Source organism: Sycon ciliatum, chromosome 2 (genome assembly GCF_964019385.1).
Source record: "Sycon ciliatum chromosome 2, ocSycCili1.1, whole genome shotgun sequence".
Classification (NCBI taxonomy): Eukaryota; Metazoa; Porifera; class Calcarea; order Leucosolenida; family Sycettidae; genus Sycon; species Sycon ciliatum.
In genome coordinates, this window is record NC_088644.1 from 18,132,358 (window position 1) to 18,154,857 (window position 22,500).

At 47.3% G+C, this 22,500-nt stretch overlaps 2 protein-coding genes across 2 annotated transcripts in view; both read right to left on the reverse strand.

The window, feature by feature from the left end:
- Window positions 1–14,459, reverse strand: part of LOC135809031 (acylamino-acid-releasing enzyme-like) — a 55,245-nt gene extending 40,786 nt beyond the window's left edge. The window contains exons 1-6 of the mRNA XM_065322291.1: window positions 14,276–14,459; window positions 10,481–10,731; window positions 8,803–8,902; window positions 7,656–7,734; window positions 6,832–6,933; window positions 5,731–5,762 (exon numbers count right to left, since the gene is read on the reverse strand). Of these exons, the coding sequence (XP_065178363.1) occupies window positions 5,731–5,762; window positions 6,832–6,933; window positions 7,656–7,734; window positions 8,803–8,902; window positions 10,481–10,731; window positions 14,276–14,311 (600 nt within the window). The 5' untranslated portion in view covers window positions 14,312–14,459. The remainder of the gene's footprint in view (window positions 1–5,730; window positions 5,763–6,831; window positions 6,934–7,655; window positions 7,735–8,802; window positions 8,903–10,480; window positions 10,732–14,275) is intronic.
- A 5,330-nt stretch (window positions 14,460–19,789) lies between these two features.
- Window positions 19,790–22,500, reverse strand: part of LOC135809032 (acylamino-acid-releasing enzyme-like) — a 47,691-nt gene continuing 44,980 nt past the window's right edge. Inside the window, exons 24-26 of the mRNA XM_065322292.1 lie at window positions 22,429–22,500; window positions 22,048–22,154; window positions 19,790–20,604 (exon numbers count right to left, since the gene is read on the reverse strand). The exon at window positions 22,429–22,500 is cut by the window's right edge and continues 31 nt beyond it. Coding sequence (XP_065178364.1) covers window positions 20,499–20,604; window positions 22,048–22,154; window positions 22,429–22,500 — 285 coding nt within the window. The 3' untranslated portion in view covers window positions 19,790–20,498. The remainder of the gene's footprint in view (window positions 20,605–22,047; window positions 22,155–22,428) is intronic.

Consider the following 22,500-nt stretch of genomic DNA (forward strand, 5'->3'; position numbering starts at 1 on the left):
ACAACTACCTCCATCACGGTTTCCTCAGGTCCAAGTAATACTACGACTACTAGTAATGCTGGCTCGTCAGGAGCAGTCACTGTCTCGAGTGTTGGTCAAGCTGCACCCTCTGTCGTTTCCTCCGCGGCTGGGCTATCCCTCCCCACGGTATCATCTCTGGGTCCCGTGGCACCCCAGGTTCCGTCGATGATCCACCTTACCCAGGTAGCTCCTCCAGCCCCATTCGACTTCAAGTCCGCTGATGTGTGGGAGAAGTGGAGCAAGCGATTTACGAGATACAGGCTCGCCTCGGGTCTTCATATGCAGGCACAGTCCGTGCAAGTAAACTCTTTGTTATATTCGATGGGCGACGAGGCTGACGACCTCCTACTGAGTTTCCATTTATCAGACCAGGATGCGGACAACTACGACATCGTATTCCAGAAATTTGCAGACCATTATGGCAGGAAACGCAATCTGGTGTACGAGCGTGCGAAATTCCACCAGAGGTCCCAACAGCCCGGAGAGTCGATTGATGGCTACATAACTGATTTGTTTCGTTTGGCAGAACGTTGCAGCTTCAAGCAGCTCCACGACGAGATGATCCGTGATCGCCTTGTTGCAGGAGTTGCAGACACTGCCCTGTCCCAGAAACTGCAACTGGACCCATCTCTTACACTGGACAAAGCTCTGGCACAGGCTCGCCAGAAAGAGACTGTACGAACACAACAGTCCACTGTCCGTCACAGTTCGTCAGCTGGTGCAACTCTTCACCAAGTCCACGCTTTTGAACAGCAGCATCACTCTGCATGTGAGTCGTGTACCTGTGCACTGGAGCTGAATGCACTTAGCATGCGACCACAATCTCACCAAGGTGTGAAACATCCGGCCCAGTACAACCACGATTCAACTGGTCATGCTTCACAGCCCCGCAGTACACACAGTTACAGTGGTCATCCTCGCTCAAGTCAGTCTGCACCCAGGCACAGCTCTGGCATTGATCAATCTAGTACCTGTCACTGGTGTGGTAAGGAACGCCATGCACGCACTCAATGCCCAGCTCGTCAGGCCAAGTGTTCATTTTGCAGCAAGATTGGACACTTTGCTGTTGTTTGTATGCAGAAGCACACTAGTACTAGTAGCTCTCAGTCTGCCTCGAACACCAGTCACATGCATAGTCTGCAGTCCTCTGCTGCTAGCTCTGGTCCACTACAGTCTGCTGACCAGTGGCACTATCCTCCAGCCTACCTAGGTGCATTGTCCGCTGATACTGGATGGTCTATGCCCATGCTGCTGCAGTCAGTGCCAGTTACAATGAAGGTCGACACTGGTGCAGACGTAACTGCCATCCCAGCCAGCTTATATGACGACATATCTGCTCACCATCAGCTCAACCTCCAGGAATCCGACCGTACGCTGAAAGGTCCAGACAACGCAACTCTAGCTGTTTCAGGCCGCGTCACACTCAGTATCTGCCGTGCTGCATTTTCCGACTTTGCAGTAGACACGACAGTGTACGTTGTACCGCACCTGAAAACACCTCTGCTCGGCCGGCCAGCAATCGAAGCCCTACATATCTTCAGTCCGCCAGCAGATTTGCTCAGCGCAACTACCGGTACTTCTGAGCAGTCCTCCGTCAAATCGCAGTACCCTGAGCTCTTTGCGGGAGTTGGTTCGTTTGGCAGCGAGCACACGATTCGGCTGGTCGATAATGCACAGCCTTACTCTCTGCCTACACCACGCCGTATCTCTCTACCGATGGAAGCCAAAGTTATCGAAGAACTGCAGGCCCTCGAACAGAGTGGTGTCATTCGCAAGGTAACTGAGCCAACCGATTGGTGTGCCGGTATGGTAGTGGTTCCTAAACCCAACGGTAACGTGCGCATCTGTGGCGACTTTACCCGACTCAACCAGGCTATCCGACGGGAACGTCACATCATGCCAACAACCGATCACCTGCTTGCTCGCCTCGGCACAGCCAAGGTCTTCTCGAAGCTGGACGCGAACAAGGGCTTTCACCAGATCCCCTTGTCGCTGGAATCTCAACTGCTAACAACATTCATTACGCCCATCGGTCGTTTCTGCTTTCGACGCCTCCCGTTTGGCATCTCCTCTGCACCTGAGTACTTCCAGAAGCAGATGTCTGACCTGCTGAGCGACCTGCCAGGCACAATCTGCATGATTGACGACGTTCTAACCTTCGGTGACGACGAACACGAGGAGGAGAAGAATCTGCATGCAGTCCTGCAGCGTCTCTCATCAGCCGGAATCACACTCAACCCAGACAAGTGTGCTTTCCACCAACGTTCAGTCAAGTTCCTGGGACACATCCTCGACGACAACGGCATCCACCCTGATCCCCAGAAAGTGCGCGGCGTTCAGGAGCTGAAACCCTGCACGGATGTCCCTGCAGTACGTCGTTTCCTTGGCATGGCGAATCAGCTGGGAAAGTTCGTACCGGATCTAGCAACGGTGTCTCAGCCACTGCGTGCTCTCCTGGGCAAAGGCCAGGAATGGTCCTGGACCGAGGAGCACCAAGCAGCATTCGACGCGATCAAGTCAGCCCTCAGTTCGCATCCAGTACTGGCGATGTACTCGACTACCCTGGATACGATCATATCTGCGGACGCCTCATCATTCGGCCTGGGAGCAGTCCTCCTTCAGGTGCAGTCTGACGGCTCCATTCGTCCGGTTGCATATCAGTCCCGTTCTCTGACACCAGCTGAGGCCCGCTATTCTCAAATCGAGAAAGAGGCTCTTGCTTCTACTTGGGCATGCGATCGTTTCGAACATTTCGTACTTGGCAAGCCGTTTACGATCCAGACCGACCACAAGCCGCTCATCCCGCTTCTAGGCAGCCGTGCTCTAGACGACCTACCGCCTAGAATTGTCCGTTTCCGTCTGAGGCTCCTTCGTTTCAATTTCCGCATTGTTCACGTGCCAGGCAAGGATCTCGCCATTGCTGACGCTCTCTCCAGAGCACCCGTTTCATCAGAACAAGTCGACAGCCAAGATGTTGATCTCCTCGCAGCTGAGACAGCAGCGCTCGTCGACTACGCCGTTGATTGTCTGCCTGCAACAACTAAACGCCTCGATGACATCGCCGAGTGGCAAGAGTCTGATCAAGTGTGTGAGTCGCTTGCTCGCTACTGCGCTGACGGCTGGCCACACTCATCCGACGCTCCTTCTGATGTTCGACCATACGTAGAACACCGGGCACACATCACACTTACCGATGACGGTCTGCTGCTCTACAACGACAGGTTGATCATTCCCGCATCTCATCGCGACGACATTCTGTCACGGCTCCACACTGGACACCAGGGCATAGCCAAGTGTCGCCGTCTTGCCCGCAACTCTGTCTGGTGGCCCTCCCTCAATTCGGATATTCAGCTGTATGTTGCAAATTGCTCGACGTGCGCCCGCATGCACACTCAACCAGCTGAACCGCTCATCCCAACAACACTCCCTGATCTACCATGGCAACGTCTAGCTGCTGACCTGTTCCACTTTGGTTCGCGTGACTTTCTCCTACTGGTAGACTACTACTCTCGCTACATCGAAGTCGTCCAGCTGACGTCAACATCATCCAAGGCTGTAATTACGCACCTGCAAAGTATCTTTGCCCGTCACGGTATTCCCGAGACATTGATGTCGGACAACGGTCCACAGTTTGCGTCTGAGGAGTTCCGTCGATTCGCCGAGGAGTTCTCATTCCAGCACGTAACCAGTTCTCCGCTATATCCGCAGGCTAATGGTCTCGCCGAAAGATCCGTTAAAACCGTCAAGCATCTATTCACTGCCTCTCCAGATTGGTACAGTGCGTTGCTCACGTATCGCAATACTCCTCTGGAATCCGGTTACAGTCCTGCACAGCTCCTAATGGGTAGACAACTCCGTTCACGTGTCCCCGTGTCCAGCTCGCAACTGCAACCTCAGTTGATTTCGACATCTGACTTTGCCGCCGCCGATGCAGCTCTCAAGGCCCGGCAAACCAGCAACTACAACGATCGGCACCGTACTCGTTCTCTGCCGCCTCTACAAGCTGAGCAACCAGTCTATCTCACGGATCGCCATGAGACTGGTACAGTACTCCGTCAACCCGCCATTCGCTCATATGTTGTGTCTACACCCTCGGGTGAATATCGTCGCAACCGTCGACACATTGTTGCTTTGCCGTCCGCCCCTCCGGTTGCGCAGGTTCCGAAAGCAGCTTCAGCACCAGATACAACACCACCGCGTCCACCACAACCTACGACAACAAGTACCACATCGTCTACAACCTCTTCTACACACTCAGCCGTTCCTACATCCAGTACAACATCAACAGGCACAACCATTACTCGTAGTGGTCGTACAGTGATACCTCCTGATCGTTATGGTTTCTCTGACTGAACTCGCATCACCATTACCTCTTTCCTCTCTTGCTCTGTTGCTCTACTCTTCTCTACGCTTTTCTCATGCGTATGCGTGTATGTGTGTATGTGTGTGTTCTTCTTCTTTTGCGGAAGGGAGGGATAGGATTATACATAAATGTTTTGCATTATTTGGTCTTCTCGTCTTGTCTTTCTCTTTCCAACTTTCACTGCTATGCTCTTTCTCCTTTTTGAAGAAGGGGAGATGTAGTGTTATCTTATATGTGTGTGTGTACCCATTGTGCATGCTCGTTTCTCTTATTTGTACTCTTCTCTTTATAGATGTCTCATGCACCGTAGTGTACCCTCTAGTACTCTACTAGATCCAGATATGGAGTACCCGCGACTGTCTTGCTGTATGATGTGTCTTTCACGACTATTTGTGTTCTTGCACTGAGAATGAAAAGGGTTCTTTGCCTCACAACGAGACCGTGTTGACTTGGTATTTTGGTGTGCTCTCGACACGTACTAAGGACGTCGGGAGAACTTTACACAAGGGTTAGCAACTTTTATTCACTTGATAAATTAGTGAATAATATAGTTAGTAGGAGCTGATTGTTTAGTAACTGGTGGTGATAGTGGACATTATAGCGTAACTTGTAGTTCCTTGGTCCTTTTTCTTTTGTATAAATAATACAGGTGTTGAAGTTACAGAATGGCAGACTGAGACTTGAACCACAGGCAAGAACTGATATAGCATGGTGTGCCGGTTTTCCGAAGTAGTAGGCAGTGGAGGTCGGAACAAACATTACCATTCTGTCTTGGATTTAAGCCTACCTCGTATCGTAGATACTTGCTTTGAACACATGGGTAGCTTTGAATTCACCCTGCTGCCAATAAAATAATAATCCGCGCTAAGCAAGCCTGGTAAAACAGCGATTGACAAGCCACTCCTATCACCACAACTCGATACTCTTGATGTCGAGTAGAAGTGTTCGTGCAGATGGGTGTATTAACACAGGATTAAAACACTCAAGTACTGGATCTATGTAACAAGTTGGTTGTGAAAACACAAGGCAACTTAGTGTGATGCTGAGAACAAACGTTACCATCCTGTCTTGTATAAAAGCCTGCCTCATATAGATGCTTGCTTTAAACACATGGGAAGCTTTGAATACCAACTATCGGCGCATAATCCTGTTACGCTGTTGACGTACCGATAAATACCTGGCTTGAATAGAAGCCAAACTTACTTCACAGTATTAATTCGCCTTCCACAGGTAGCAGTCCAGCTTTTAAACTGACGTTAGGCATTTCTCAAGACACAAAGATAAAGAATGAATACATGAGTGTATGCTACAACAGGCTCTGCCATTACATGAATTATAATGCTTACCTCAGCACAGTCTTTGTCATCATCTTTTGCATCTGCAGCACACACACACACACACACACACACACGCACACACACGCACACACACGCACACACACGCACACACACGCGGGCGCACGCACGTATGCAAGCACGTGTACACGTGTGCGCGCGCGCGCGCGAGAGAGAGAGAGAGAGAGAGAGAGAGAGAGAGAGAGAGAGAGAGAGAGAGAGAGAGAGAGAGAGAGAGAGAGAGAGAGAGAGAGAGAGACAGAGAGACAGAGAGAGAGAGACAGAGAGAGAGAGAGAGAGAGACAGAGACAGAGAGACAGAAACAGAGACAGAGACAGAGAGAGACAAGGAGACAGAGAGAGACAGAGCGAGAGAGACAGACAGACAGAGAGAGAGAGAGAGGCAGACAGAGAGACAGACAGAGACAAAGACACAGAGAGAGACACAGAGAGAGAGAGACAGAAACTGATTGACAGAGAGACAAACAGAGCGATGAACAGACAGGTACAGACACAGACACAGACAGACACACACATGCTGCGAGTATGATTTGCGCACAGTGTTGTATTCGGTTCTTGTCTCGTAGAGTCCAATGTCTGGTGTCCTATATGGTCTGATGTGCGTGTGGGTATGATGTGATGGGTGACGGTTATGTTAGGTGGTGCATGCAAGAGTATGCGTTGTCAGAGTGTGAGAATCTGCTTCCGTCTGTGTGAGAGTGATTGTCAAGTGAATGCCGTGCATACACAGTGCTAGTTTGGTCTGGTAGTAATAGTAGTAGTAGTAGTATTTATTATTTGACTAGGGGAGTCCCAACAGACATGGCCTAGTGAGAATGATGTGTGACTCGTCCGTGGTCTGGTTGCCTTGGTCTTGTGTTCTGTACGCATTGGTCCCTGATTGGTCGTCACGATTTTTCCTTGCGTTATTACTGCTTGTTCTTTGTTATTTCTTCGTGCCTTTTTCGAACCCACGACCCTGAGATTAAGAGTGTCATGCTCAACCGACTGAGCTAGCTAAACTGAAACAGAGAGACAGAGTGATATGAACATCTTGTGCAATTCCTTCAGTACTATTCTACTTCAAACACAGTACATGTACTTGCACTTGTACCTAGGCTGGTGGGGAAGTAGGACTTGGTAGCAGGTGTCTTGGAATCTGCTACATAAACCAGGCTCCTGCAATCTGGTGACCACGACAATGCACCAAACTGACCTGAAGAGAGAGAGAGAGAGAGAGAGAGAGAGAGAGAGAGAGATAGATGGAAAGATAGAGAGAGATAGATAGATAGAGATAGATAGATAGAGAGAGAGAGAGAGAGAGAGAGAGAGAGAGAGAGAGAGAGAGAGAGAGAGAGAGAGAGAGAGCGAGAGAGATAGGGAGAGAGAGAGAGAGAGAGAGGAGAGAGAGAGAGAGAGAGAGAGAGAGAGAGAGAGAGAGAGAGAGAGAGAGAGAGAGAGAGAGAGAGAGAGAGAGAGAGAGAGAGAGAGAGAGAGAGAGAGAGAGAGAGAGAGAGAGAGAGAGAGAGAGGGAGAGAGAGAGAGAGAGAGAGAGAGAGAGAGAGAGAGAGAGAGAGAGAGAGAGAGAGAGAGAGAGAGAGAGAGAGAGAGAGAGAGGGGGAGGGAGAGAGAGAGTGAGTGAGAGAGAGAGAGAGAGAGAGAGAGAGGGTGGGGGGAGAGGGAGAGGGAGAGGGAGGGGGAGGGGGAGAGGGAGAGAGAGGGAGAGAGAGAAACCGTGCAGACAGACAGACAGACAGACCGACATAAGGGTACAGACAGACAACATGAGGAAGACTAGAGTGGCTGATACTGATATGTTTCGTGTACCTTTGCTGTGTGGTTGGTTACGTGTAGCCTGCATGTAGGCATATGCTACAGGAGATCGAAAGAAACTCCGTCACTACTGTACTGGCGGTATGATAAATCGATAAATCATACCTGCAGGACAAACTGGTCCATGAACTTTCTGCGCAGATAAATCAATGAACGTTGCCCTTTGAGTAGCTACTTCAGTCACCTACAGAACAAACAGAAAAGAAACCAGCTTCAAATTCTACAATCTACACCTGCGACAATTATGCTAATGGATACACAAGCTCTCAATGTGATGTAAATGTACAATCATCATCATCATCATCATCATGTCATGTAGTCTTTGTACTTCGAAGTACGTATATACTACCCACCTCAGTCCACCTCGGCGTTCGTTTTTTTTTATCAATACCGATGATGACCCAAGTATTGTCCATACATCTGAGCCGAAATATTGGTACACTCTTCTTTTCCTTATTCAGTCCTGATACAGAATATCAATGTAGTGTGACGTAATAGGAGCTATGCACTCAGACTGGTTGAATCATCATTTTTGTGAATTTCCCTACATCAAGTGCAAAGTGGATGGCATGCCACTGAAGAGAACTGGCATTCCAAGCTTCGCTACCCACTTTGGTCTTGGTCTTTGGTCTCCCTGCCACGTGATGTCGTCACATGACATCACCGTATCATGAGCGTACATCTCCTATCATTCTACTGAATTAGGCTGCAGTTGCGTGCTCGCAACCTGAAAAATGCAATAAAGAGCCATTTTTATCAAAATGACTCCAGAATTATCTTTCTTTCTTTCTCTCTCTCTCTCTTTCTTTCTCTCTGTCACACGAACACACACACACACACACAAACACACACACACAAACACACAAACACACAAACACACATACACAAACACACGAACACACAAACACACACTCGTTCTTGTACTTCAAGTGCTCACTGACGAAACTGGTCACGTAGGTCTTCCCCGGGAGAGGGGAGAGAGACTCAAAAGGAAATGACTCAATTGGCTATTGAATCACCCAACGACCGACACCCCCTGAAATCCCCAAACTCTGGGTGGACTTGGAAATGATTCTGCTTATGGGCTCACCACACCTCAGTAAGTGGGTGAGGACAAGGTGCAGAAAAAGGAAACAAGGTCATCAGCATGGCTTCAGCAGCCGTGGTGCCCACAGCTGCAAAACGGTACACAGTGATTTTTATCTACATGTCCCCGCGCACAGAACCTCAATATGCGTGCTATGATCCTTACCACAAGATGGTACTTGTCATCAGCTTTCTCATATTTCTTATCACTGCTAGTAGTGATCTGGGCATGGTATCGATTATCTGGTGAGAAGCTGGCAATGACACTGGATGGTCAACAAACACATGCATTTAGATCAACACATTCTTTTCAAATCAACATATGCCGGCAGTACAAACAATGGGCTAAACATGATACATTATAGCATGACCAGTTACATGTATTTACGCACAACCATGCGGGCCGCACACAAACAAAGGCATGCACCATAATGATAAAACATATTGGTCCTTCCAGAACAACAATTGCACTTAAAATTCACCCTCGGACTTCCCCAAGGAATTTCTATGTTCTGGTGTTTTTGGCCAAAGTCTGTTTTCTCCAATGACATGTCATGTTATCTATGTTGTCATGCCAATTTCCAAAGAGATACCAGCACATGAATGGTTCTTTTGGGAAACACATTATGCGGGTGTATAATGCCGTATATGCAATTTCAGAGGCTCTAGGCCTGTTGAGGGTAGTTACTACTGAGAGAAATTTCAGTGTTCAGCAAAGAGTGCAAGAGTACAGGAAATAAAACAAAGAAAAGAAGCAGACACAGCTATTGCGCAAGTCAAGGTGTTGATATGCTGGACAGTGTCCAGGCAGGCAAGTTGTGTCTGGGCAGTCGTACCCTGCCAGTCCAGAGGAGCATGCGCCATTCACTTGTATGCTGCGGCTAACCACAACATTAGCTATCATAGCCGCTAGCGGTTGAGCGTTGTGTATATTCTACTTTTATGTTCACAGCTTAGGGGCTATCGATATCCGGCATTATCAATCATTTTCACTAAACGAAAAAGTTTAGTTAGGACCCTCCTCCGCCCACCCACCACCCTGAACGAAAAATATATTAACTTGACAGCAAGAAAGCCTTGATGTCTCACATATCAATATTTTTCGAAACGAAACTCCCCTTGACCCACCACCCACCTATAAACGAAACTTTTTCTTCGTGTAAAAGATCAATAATTATGGACGGCCCCTTACACATTCTTCCACGTAGTCTGCTTCTTTGCCAGGTACATTGCTTCCCATGATTTGGCGACAGAATAATTATCTGCCAGGAATCCGTCATCATATCGCAACTACCGGTACATGCATTAGAGAATTGGATGATTCAAAAATGGGTAAAGTATGTTCCATTCCTGCATCCATCCGGAAGGATATTTCTCCGTCAGGGAGGATGCGATACAAAGGAGCAATGCTAGCAATAGAAACCAATGTCAATGCATGAACTGTGTTCTTCTGGAGTACACAGGCTTTTGTTCCATTTGGAGCGGGTGCACAGACCAAGATAACCACGCATAGTCAAGACCTCCAGAGTGTCCACACACATATGCATTACATATACAGAACATCGTCTGATGAGTGTTTTTTTGAAACACGAAACTCGGAGTCACGAGAAGGATTTCATTTTTGGTCTCTGTTGTTCTGCCCTGTGTGGTAAGCTCTGCTCCTTTTTGAGGTATTGAGCACTGTTTGCAGCAAAAACTACAGACACTTTGTCGTCTGATGAGTGTTTTTTGAAACACGAAACTCGGAGTCACGAGAAGGATTTTTGGTCTGTGTTGTTCTGCCCTGTGTATACAAAACATCGTATATTTAAAAAAAGAAAAAATGAAAAAGGATCGTGACTGACCATTGACTTGAAGCAGAGCTGTTTGAACCACCGAAGAAGACTTCAGGCTCAGTGATTTCCTGCTGGCCAAGGAGCTTTGTTCGAAACATGACATTGCTAGTAACCTTTAGGCCATCTTCACTTTGGTAGAGAGACTGACTTGTCTGAGCTCGAATAGTCAGGTTATCTCCGTCAAGGAAAATACGGCCCCCTGTTGGAGAAGAGTAGTTGGTAGCATTTAGCCAGGCTGCACGCGCTGAAGATTTAAAGGACTAACATTACAAACACACACGTGCGCGTGCGCACAAACATACATACACACCGCATGCACAAACACACACACACAGAACACCGACACACAAACATTTGCACACACACACACACACACACACACACACACACACACACACACACACACACACACACACACATGCACACACATACGCACACACGTACGTACGCACGCACACGCACACACACACACAATCTTTAGACATCTCAACACTCAGTTCCATCCCGTTAGATGTCATCACAGTAGCTCAAGGGTGACTGGCAATAAGCTGAATCAACAGTACACAACCTACAATGTGCAACTGGATGATCCACCGACATACAGCAACATGTTTTGTTGACATCTATCATTCAAGGTCATTGGACTCAATCATCATGCGTTACCATGGTTACCAGAGATCAAAGTGCAAAGAACTAACTTCTACATTGCAGCTACGGTAGTCAAAGCAGAATTACGGACGGTAAACCCATCCATCCTGATCATGATGGACCGTGTTATGATACACTCAGTGACTGTCTCTGCAAGACAAGCATGGAAAAGCAGGCGTCCTTGACTTGAGTCATACTTCTGCCAAAATGACGCAATAACAAATTCCGCTGTGTGTAAGCCTAATATACCTCAAGATAATTGTTCCACACTACAATAGTTCGTTTCAATCACATAATGGATACAGGTATGTCAGCACTGCTCAGCAGACATTCAATAGAACAGATGCTTACAATCAATTAGCAGATGACTGAAGCACAGGTAAGCGAAGGTGTACTGTGCAAAAGATCTATAATTTATACTTGACATACCTGGTACTGTAAAACATGTAATTTTAGGTGCATTAAAATTTCGGTGCCAGAGACCTGCCAGGTTTCAGGTGTAATGTAGAATTAGGTGACCAGCTTTCCCATCACATACAGTGCATTCTCTAGTGCCTTTTACGTGTAATTTAAATTTAGGTGCCTGTTTTCTCTACCGAAATCACCGAAATTAAAGTTACACCGAAAATTACATGAAGTTGATTGTTCCAACTTCTAAGTTTGGAAAATTACATGTTTTACAGTATCTCCACAGGGCACAGTATTAATATAAGGAGAGATAATTCTTATCCAAACTGGGGTTTCACATCATTACTGACACTACATAAAACACATGTACTATGTCAAAGGTGATCAAAATCATTTCCTGAATCCCCCCCGCCGTGGAAGTGCAGTGGCTACATTGTAGTCTGGCACAGTGCCATATAGTACTGCATTTTTACTGTTGCAAGGCCAAGCATTGGAAATCAGTTCTAAGGCTAAGCACTACCAAGCACTTGCACTAGCACACAGTTGGAAGGCAACGCGCTCGGGAAAGTTGTTGCAGCGCCAAGCATTGTAGGCATTCAAGATTCCAGACTCAACCATACGGAAAGAATCGACAACCTGCCTCTATGCCTTCTCAAATTCTTCAACTACAAAACCAGCTCAACAACAGCGTATGGCCAAGAGCATTATACAATGCTGAGAATGTACTCGATCGAGGCCACTTTCGAGAATTTACCATACGAAAAATCGGAGTGCAAATTTCGAAAACCCGAAGGGACAAGGTGTGAATGAAAAATTGATGTTTTCGAAATTTCAAAAAACTGAAAGAACAGGAAAGGGGAGCCCTATGGGCGCTACGGATTTTTGTGCCTCATACGATTTTTCGGTACGGAAAATCCGTGTGGACTGGCTTTCATATGAACCATGTTTCGTATGGAGATTGTGCGTCATCGAGTGCAGAAAATGTCTTCGCGTTCAATTTTGATACGAGAAACATCGATTTTCCGCGGGTAGTTTTCCAGGATCGTCGTGATGGAGAGGAATTCCACTCGACTCTTGTCAAAGTGCAGAAGGAGTCATCGATGAAATCTGTTGCGGTATCGCTGTCTGCCAGCGGCTTGTCATCGTTTTGGGTATTTCATGACATGTTCACATCGTGTCGTCCCGCATTGCGCAACCAGCTGAACCTAGGCCCCGGTGTGATGCCGTTGTCGTCTTGATGGCTAGGGCAGGGAAGCACACGTACTTTATCTTAATATCCTCCGGTATAAGTATGTGTGCACTGACTGTGGACTGCAGAGCACCAGTAAGTGTAGTAGTTGTAGTAGTCCAGGGCTTGCTGGAGAGCCGGGTCAGCCGGGTCACGCGCCCGGCTGGGGAACTGCACGACCTGGCTGAACAGATACCAACGGGTCCAGTCTGACCCGGCTGAAAAATGTCTCAAACTGACAATGGATTCCTAAAATACCGGTATTTTACGACTCGCGGACCCCATCTGTTGCAAATCTAGCGCAAAACGTTAACCATGTATCAGGGAGTAGTGCATTGTCTACTACTCCCTGAGCGCAACCGTACACACTACAGTCTACAAGCGACAGCAACTCGGCTAGGGTCAACTGGGGTCAACCGGTTCGAGCGCGATCTGGCCAGCGGCGATCATGAAGTCAGGACATTCAAAGTCGATGGGCAGGCAGTCAAAAGCGTAACTTTGGACACAGTTGCAAGTTTTCAACCGACTGGTGATTTGGACGATGGAGCCCGCAGCGAAGAGAAAAAGAACTCACACTTTCCAAGACTCTTGGAAGAAAGGTCGACCCTGGCTGGACTAAGACCATGCCAGTCTATCCATGTCATGCGCTTTGTGCAAGACGCATTTCAAAAGGAAGACGAGCGGCGGTGGATTTGGTCGTTCGTCTTGCTACTAGCACTAATTAGAAAACAGAATTCCTTTTTTCTTCAATCAAATCAGAATCCAATGGAACTGCTTTGCATTCTTCACGTAATGTCGTTTACCTTTCTACGTTTGCGGACTTTGATAGTTCGCCTTGTTCTCTAAAATTTCCAATTTCCGGTAATAAATACGCCTTTCTGTTTTGCTGCATTTTGAGCAGGCTTTTGGTTGCTTTTCTGCCGGATGATCTGACCCGGCTTGACCCGGCTGGCCTGCATGCGCCAGGTACACTCTGACCGGGCTGTGTTGAATGTCTAGAGCAGGCCCTGTAGTCGTAGTAGTAATACATTCTATTATTTGAACAAAGGAACCCTGCAACGGTGTCCTCTTATTACAGGGAACCCTATGAATGATTGACACAAATGAACAAACTCCGAGCGAGAGGTAGTGTTACGGCAGGTAGCGTTACGGCAGGTAGCAGGTGACAGTTCAGAGTTAGTAGGCTATCTGTGTGCAGCATGGCTTGGTGCACATAGAATGAAGTTTTGTTTTTCCTCCTTTTTTTCCGCCCGCGTACCTTTTCCAGGAAACGTCCGACACGAAACATAAAATTAAATTGGCATAGCCCGAGGCTATGCTGGACATGTGTTCGTATGACGCCACTTTATCATAGCATCGAACCTTCGAAAATTGGACTGGGAATTTGGAAAGCATGCCTCGTTCACCATGTTCAAGAGTTAGTCACTTAGTGTTCCTCAAAGGCTAGTTGAATACCAGTGGACATGTTGCACATACAATATCGAATTTTCTCGTGATACTAGAAGAGCATCTCAACTCACGCTCAGCTCCTCTTCGAATGGCCAGCCATGCTCCATTGCGGTCCAGGCCTACGCTCCGACGACACGTCGAGAAGACTTCTTCAAACGTAGATCTACCTGTACTGTGCCTGCGGCGTAAACCAAGCAGCCGCTAGCAGCTGTCACTGAATAGATAGATATACACACTAACTTGACTAAGAGAAGTTTGCCGCGGCTTTATGGTAGAATCTACCGAAGAATTAATTTTTGTTACATATCTGTGTCTATATCTTGTCATAATTTTTATAGCATATCGATAATATCTATCTCGGAATGGATCGATAATCAATGACCACGGAGTGCATGCAGTGGTCTGCTGATCATGATCTGAGTGACTGTGCATGCTCCGACATAGTCATTAGTCACTTGTCGGTCCATTGCGGTCTAGAATCTACGCGCGCGCTAGAACCATGAGAACAGACAGACAGTACGTAGTCCATGGTAGTCTGACTCTGACTCTGATCCGGAGTAGAAGAAGCAGCTGTCACCATGGTCACTGCAGTGCTATGCTGGTGAGTGATCAGATGTGTATGCGCATATGCATGTCCTACAACAACAGTAAAGCCACTAAACTAAAGCTAGTAAAGGTTTCCAGTTCACCTGGTCGGGGATCGTCGGGGAATTGCCTAGTATTAGTAAGTAAGTTAGCACAATAAACATGACACCGCTAAGAACTTCGAATGCTCTTTTTTAGACCGAACATTGAAAGTGCCTGGCCCTAGCCTAGGGTTTTTCCGAATTCCTGCTTCAAGCTGTATCATTACTAAAGACATGATTGTACCAGTATCACTCGTAAATGTTCAACGGTACTGAATTATTTTCTCACCTTGTCGTTGTTCTTTCTCTTCTCTTCTCTGACAAAGGCACATGCACCTACATTGTACACGGTCATTACGTAGTCGTCCCCGGGACACTCACTCGCATACCGGTAATAATTATAGTCATGTAGTCTCTTTGCTGCCACTGAGACTCTCTCAATACTGAATCGCCGCAAGGCCCATCCTCACTGGATGAAACACTAGTACTAGTAGTACTAGTAGTAGCACATTTGTGAAAGTCAACACTCATAAGACGAGCAACAGAGAAATGGTGTAGATATGCTGTGTGGTGCGGTAGAAAAGGCCGTGCTAAAATAACATACAGAAGAATGTGAAAATGTGTTAGCTTAGCAGGATGTTTGTGTGGAGAGAAGGAGCGCTGGTGAAAGGTGCTGGGATTCGCAAAGGAGGGAGAGTAGTGGGATCTGTATCTGTGTGTGAATATGCCAGTGAGGCACACACACTACCGTCATTGTGTAGAGAAGAAATCATCGCGGCTGTGGAGCTAGAGCCATCCGTTTGTAACCAATTGGAAAGTGACAAATATTGCAAAGTACGGTACAGTACAACCAACTATCACACACACACACACACCATGTACACACACACACACACCACACACACACACACACACACACACACACACACACACACACACGCACACATACATACATGCCACACACACACACACACACATACCTGCCAAGTATCCAGATTTTTTTGGGATTATCCCGCAATTTTGGATGAACTCTCGCGATCCCGAAATTCCTGTCGATTATCCTGAAATTCACTGTACAAAAAACAAGCTTGATATTGTACATGTACTTGGAGCACTTCAAATGACTCGTCACAGGCCAGTAGTTGTCCTTATTGATTCCGGACCACCATAGCCTCCAGTACCAGTGGATCTACTACAGTACTAGTGCTCCTTCCATGAACAGTCCCTGTAAAACCTCCGTTTTGAGTCTTGAACATGCGTAAAAAAGGATTTTTTTTGAAGAAAAAAAACAGGACATCCTGGGATTTTGCAATGGCGATCCAGAAAAAGCACTCTCAGAACTTGGCAGGCATGCACACACACACACACACACACACACACACACACACACACACACACACACACACACACACACACACACACATACACACACACCACACACACACATACACGCATCCACACACACACACACACACACACACACACACACACACACACACACACACACACACACACACACATCACATTCATTGCATCCAGCGGTCACCAGCCACAGTGCCTGTAGACAATACTCAATAAGACACCTATCATGAATGAACACTACTTCACTTAAGAGACGCTGGACAAGGCGAGAATTGACGCTGTGCCGATCGTTGGTTGTAGAGGTGATAGCTTGCTGTTTGTGGTGCTATGCATAATGGTAGTGCTCTCGCCATGGTGTGTGTGTGTGTGTGCGCACGTGTGTGTGTGTGTTTGTGTGTGTGTGTGTGTGTGTTTGCGCTCGGACTTGAGCCTCTCTGCTATCAGTGTGTTCTTCAAACCGCTTCCTGGCAGGTCTCTCTGTCTCTCCAATTTACTCCTCGGGTCAAACTGTTAACACAAACATGAATTGACAACATCCCATAAAGACAAACATTGACCACTCTCCAAACCAGCCCTCACACGCACAACATTCAACAGGCCGCCCTCGTCAGGCTGCCCTCGTCAGGCCGCCCTCGTCAGGCCGCCCTCGTCCTCTCTTGCTCTTTTTGTTACTGTATAAAGGTGCTGAGTCGAATGGTCAGGGTCCGAGGAAGCGGAGACGCTCCCTTGTTCCTTTATTCCCAATCGAACTCGCCACTTCCACCGAAGCTGGGTGACTGCGCCCTACTAGATGGGGATTTGTATGCAACATGTCACTAAAAGCGCCATTTCGTTCTTGGGAAAGCACAGATAACCGCGATTGGCCCATATGTCACAAGTTGTAGTCTTTTGGATGCTGAGTCGACTGGTTTTGGTCCGAGAAGGCTGCGATGCAGTGTTCGGCCCTTATTCCAATCGAACATGGTTGAATAAGCGGTCACGTGCTCATGCGTACACCAGTCACCTGGTCACCGCGCCTGCAGGGACAACTTACAGCCTGTTTGGGCGTGTTCCTTTCACTCGAGTTGAACCTCCCTTTAGCCTTCGTTTCGGTTGTATACACATAATATATAGTAAGAAAGGGTTTGCTCCCCACACCGGAGCTCGCGCTATTCCGCCGACTTTACTTGACACTTGACTGACTCACGACTGCCATCCAGAGCACACGAGAAGTCCATCGAACCTTCGACTCGGCAAACCTGCAAGAAAGCACCACTCCCTGCTCAATACACAGTGTTTCGGGGAATTCACCCCTCATCAGTTGAGCTTGAGTAGGCTGAGGAAGATTGTGCCTGAAGAGCACCACATATATAGTGCTCTCCAGGTATTATATAGTCCTATGGTATGTCATGTTACTGATCAGTGAAGATATTCCACTGAAGAATATCACAAGAAAACGTTCTGGATATAAACCTTGCTACATTGCTTGGCGTGTACGGTGTGGACATGATGGCACAAATAGTTACTTTATTTGCATTAGTTATACAGAAACATTGTAGATCGCTTGTGAGCACTGAGGACGGGACAATGATGATGACACCAACACTTACCCTTCAGTGACAGGACAGGCTGTAACCCACACGCACATCCTTGCTAAACCACCGGGCTGCACGGTGAGCATTTCGAGCCACACGATCATTGACGAAGGGTAGTTTGATGATTGACGTGTATGGTTGTTATCCGGGAGGGAGAGGGGGCATTGATGATCTTCTTGTTGTGCTTACCTGGTGCTTGGCTGCTCGAAATAGTAGAATAGTCATTGTCATCAGGTTACGCCGTACAAACCTGATCGTCCTGTAATACGCCCTGGATGCCCCCACTCCCCGTGTTTGATGCATCGCTGTGTGCGCACCAGAACTGCTACTGGGAAACGGATCGCTTCACCCCCCCCCCCCCCCCCCCCCGATGGCAAAACAAACAACTCCCACTACACAACACCATTTACTCACAGAGATGGACAGGTCTACGTAGCTGAGTCGTTTAGCTGGGGGGGGGGGGGGGTGTTCCACTGTGAGGCGTATACATCCGGATATCTTCTGCTCAAACACTGCATGAATTCCATCAACTTGACGAGACTATGACATCCTACCACAAGACGATCATCAATATAACTTCAAATTTAACAATGACGTAAGCGAGCTTTTCTTTTTTTTAAGCGAGGCTTCCATGGTTGTAGGGAATCATAGCTAACGCCTTCGACTTTAACTTCGACATGAATCTGATTGCCATGGGGGGGGGGGGGGCGAGATGGTTGCCTGTTGCCAAGCCTTCCCGCTGACTATACTGGACACTGTGTCCAACTCGAAATAGTGTCTTCTCTTGTCTGTTTCTGCCAAGGCTGCGTGAGTATAAGCCACACCCAGGCATGTTGCCACGACATACAGACACCTACCGTATACCCTGCATTTTCACAGTTCATTTTACATGTAGTACACAGAAAAAATGCGATAAACTTTCGAATAGGGGGGGGGGGGGGGGGTAGACTCATGGGTTACGGTAACAACAAAAATGTGAAGCTATGAGATGCCCCTGATTGGCTCTTCGTTTCTAGCTGTGTAGCCACAGTGCCATGGAGTGTAGAGCTAGCTGGGTTGAGTAACAAACATCAACATGACTGCTGCTACTCAACACGAGTCAACAGTAACATCCGCCGCCAACGTTCCTCTACGTTACACAGTTTAGGGGTGAACCGAGTACTCAGTCAAATGTATGGAAAGCGAGCCGGACTAATTCTAAAAAGGGCACTCAACATAGTTTCACATGTACAGTTGTGGCCAAAATACCCGACCAGTGAGCTGAAAGCAAGGCCAAGGCTCATGCAGCCCAAAGTGGAACTCAGATGGTTTTTAAAAACACTTTTTGGATCGTCAAAGATGTTTAGACTCGCGGGTCGATTTTCCGCGGCCACAACTGTATAATGCAGATGCTGAATATTCCCACTTTTCATACAATGACTGAGCAGGGATTGTGGCTTCTCCAGTATAATTATGTTCATGCGCTGGCAGCATAGCTCAGTGTGGGTATCTGCATAGCTCAGTGTGGGTATCTGCATAGCTCAGCGTGGGTATCTGCATAGCTCAGCGTGGGTGTCTGCATAGCTCAGTGTGGGTATCTGCATAGCTCAGCGTGGGTGTCTGAATAGCTCAGCGTGGGTGTCTGCACAGCCGCCAGTGTTGGTGTCTGAATAGCTCAGTGTTGGTGTCTGCATAGCTCGGTGTGGGTGTCTGAATAGCTCAGTGTGGGTGTCTGCACAGCCGCCAGTGTGGGTGTCTGAATAGCTCAGTGTTGGTGTCTGCATAGCTCAGTGTGGGTGCCTGCATAGCTCAGTGTGGGTATCTGCATAGCTCAGCGTGGGTGTCTGAATAGCTCAGTGTGGGTATCTGCACAGCCGCCAGTGTGGGTGTCTGCATAGCTCAGTGTTGGTGTCTGAATAGCTCAGTGTTGGTGTCTGCATAGCTCGGTGTGGGTGTCTGCATAGCTCAGTCCATGCGTTGGCAGCATTCGCATAGGAATAGGAATAGGAATAGGACGGTCATGTACAACTACAGACCAGGCATGTTCACTCTGTCAAACCCCTACTTTCATCCTGCAGATGAAGAGGTTCGTAGCAGCATGTACTTGATATGCTGCTCTTTCTATCAATGATTTCAATGGGCACGCTGCAAAGGAAAGTGCAGTCTAATCCACGGAGCGAAGAGAGCGACAGAAAGCAATGCAGTGCAGATGTACATAAGGGAAAATAATACGTAGTGACAGTGTGTGCAAGGGCACACGTGCATGCACGTGTGCGTGTGCCTGCACGTGTGCGTGTGTGTGTGTGTGTGTGTGTGTGTATGTGTGTGTATGTGTGTGTATGTGTGTGTGCGTGCGTGAATGTATGTGTGTACATGTTAATATTAAGCTGGGTGCAACAAATGGCAAAAAAGTGGCAAAGTTTCTATTTTCCAGCTCTGGACAAAAAGTAAAACAAAGGCATCCCTAAAAGCATGCCAAGAAGAAACAGAAGGTTATTAGCCTAAGAATTCAAAAATCACAATTAACCTAGAAATAAAATAGAGGAACGCTGCACAGGGAGAATGCAGAGTTGCCTCACTCACACCCACATACATGTATACGCACAGACATGCACCAATCGATTGAGAGAACAGGCAAGCTCTCTCAAAGCCAAACCCATGCATGCATACACAATAAACATACACATACACACACACACACACACACACATACTTGAACATGCCTACCACCAGCACCATAAACTCATCACCGTTCAATACGTCATTGTCTGCTTGAACCAGGCCATCATATTCATGAAGACGTCAGCTTCAGTCTTGACTCTGCTCAGAGGATGACAATCACTTGGATACGATTGAAGTCTGTTGGCATACATTGCATACACACAAGAGTGCAGACAATCATACGCATACACACACGCATGCACATACGCATGCACATACGCATGCACATACGCATGCATGCACACACCATGTAGACCCTACCATGTACGTAAGTCGCAAGAGAAAAACCCACAAATCTACAAAGGCACCCACAGATTTTCTCTTACACCAGCGATAGTGGCCAGGCTCTGAATGAAACAAATGAAGAGCTTGATTGCAAAACGCTGTATATCCATCCGAGTTTAAGCTATATATCCGTTTCATCATTTTCGGATACTGGGGAAAAAGCGATTAATTTTATGCGTAATTTGTACCTAAACCCATACTTGGTCGATAGTTTTGAAGTGGTCCTGTAGTCGGATTTTGAAAGTGACATTTCGCCTGAATGTGCCCTTAGATATTTTGATTGCAATGATTTCGAAAACTATTTTTCAAATTTTGCGCCTACCGTGTTTTGCAATCAAACCTTTCAGATCAAGATCTGTGCCAGACAATTGCCCAATCTACACTGGCAAAACCATCTGAATCGACCCCCAATGCACACCCAGTCTACACCGCAGGGAGTACATCGGAATAGGACAGCCAAGACAGATATCTATGCACACCCTAGCTAAACTTGCTGGAACATTCAAGGCAGCACGCTGCTTTCATAGAAGCAGGCACTAGATGCACTGGTATTGGTACACTTTGAAGTGAAACTGGAGTTACTTTGCCAACGAGCCTCGGCAACTGAGTAAAGAGAATCCAGAGCCAATAGACACATGAACAACCTCAGCCACGAAAGCAAAACAATAATAGTAACAAAACACTGGATCCAGGAGCCAAAACTACTTCAACTTCCCAGACCAAATGCTTTGGCAAGAAGGTAGCCGTCCACACACACACATACACATGCACAGAAAGTAAGCAGAGCATCCAATAGTAGCTAATGAACCAAGCACAGATGCAGGCTCCAACACATGCCAACAAGTTCTTCAGCAATAAGTTGGCTGGTATTGTCTACTAATGACGTCTAGTGATGTAAGGTTCATCCTGGTCTAGCCTTCACATACTGATTACTGTATTATAGCACTGGGGTACAGAAGAGCATGCATGTCGGAAACCTGATCTTCAAAAATAAGTAAACTTTGCACGTCCGCATTACAACCGGTTGTGCAGTTGTGTTGAGAACCACAAGCAGCTGTGGCAGTTTGGCTTGTCACTGCCAGGCTACCACCACCATGTCTGAGATACCATGGTGGCAGATGCAGCGCCTAGCGGCAAGGGCGAGGTGATAAGTCTTACAACTAGTGCCCAACAGGGGGTGACGCCTAGTTAGCTGTATCCATGTCACCTTTGCTCCGAGTAGTAGTAATACTTCAGTAGTTCAGTAAATGAAGAGAAGATAAATGTGCAAGTCAAGATCAGCTGATAGCCACAGACCTGCATTTGACATTGCGATGCTTGAGAAGAGCTACATAACGATGCCCTTGACATGGAGGAACACGTGCATCTTGCTCACCAATCAACATCAATGTTGCTGCTGTTACCTGCAAATAGTATCAGGCCATGGTAAAAATAACATACCTCTACTGACATGCAGAGCAATACGTGATGTACAGTGTGTGCAACAATACATGCATCGATTAACAATTTTGGAAAATGCTGAAGTTGCCCCATAGATCGAAAATCCCTGGGGGGGGGGGGGGGGGAGGAGGAGTAATGGTATTTTATGGCACGTGGAAGCGGACGGTTCTTGCAAGACCGCACATCATGCAAAAGTGTTCTACTAAAAGAGCAAAAATTAATAATGTTGTTACCCACCTTGTCAATGTAAGTTATAGGCGAGCAGTCCACGAGTTGTTTCATCATCTGCGAGTTGGGAGGCATCTCAGG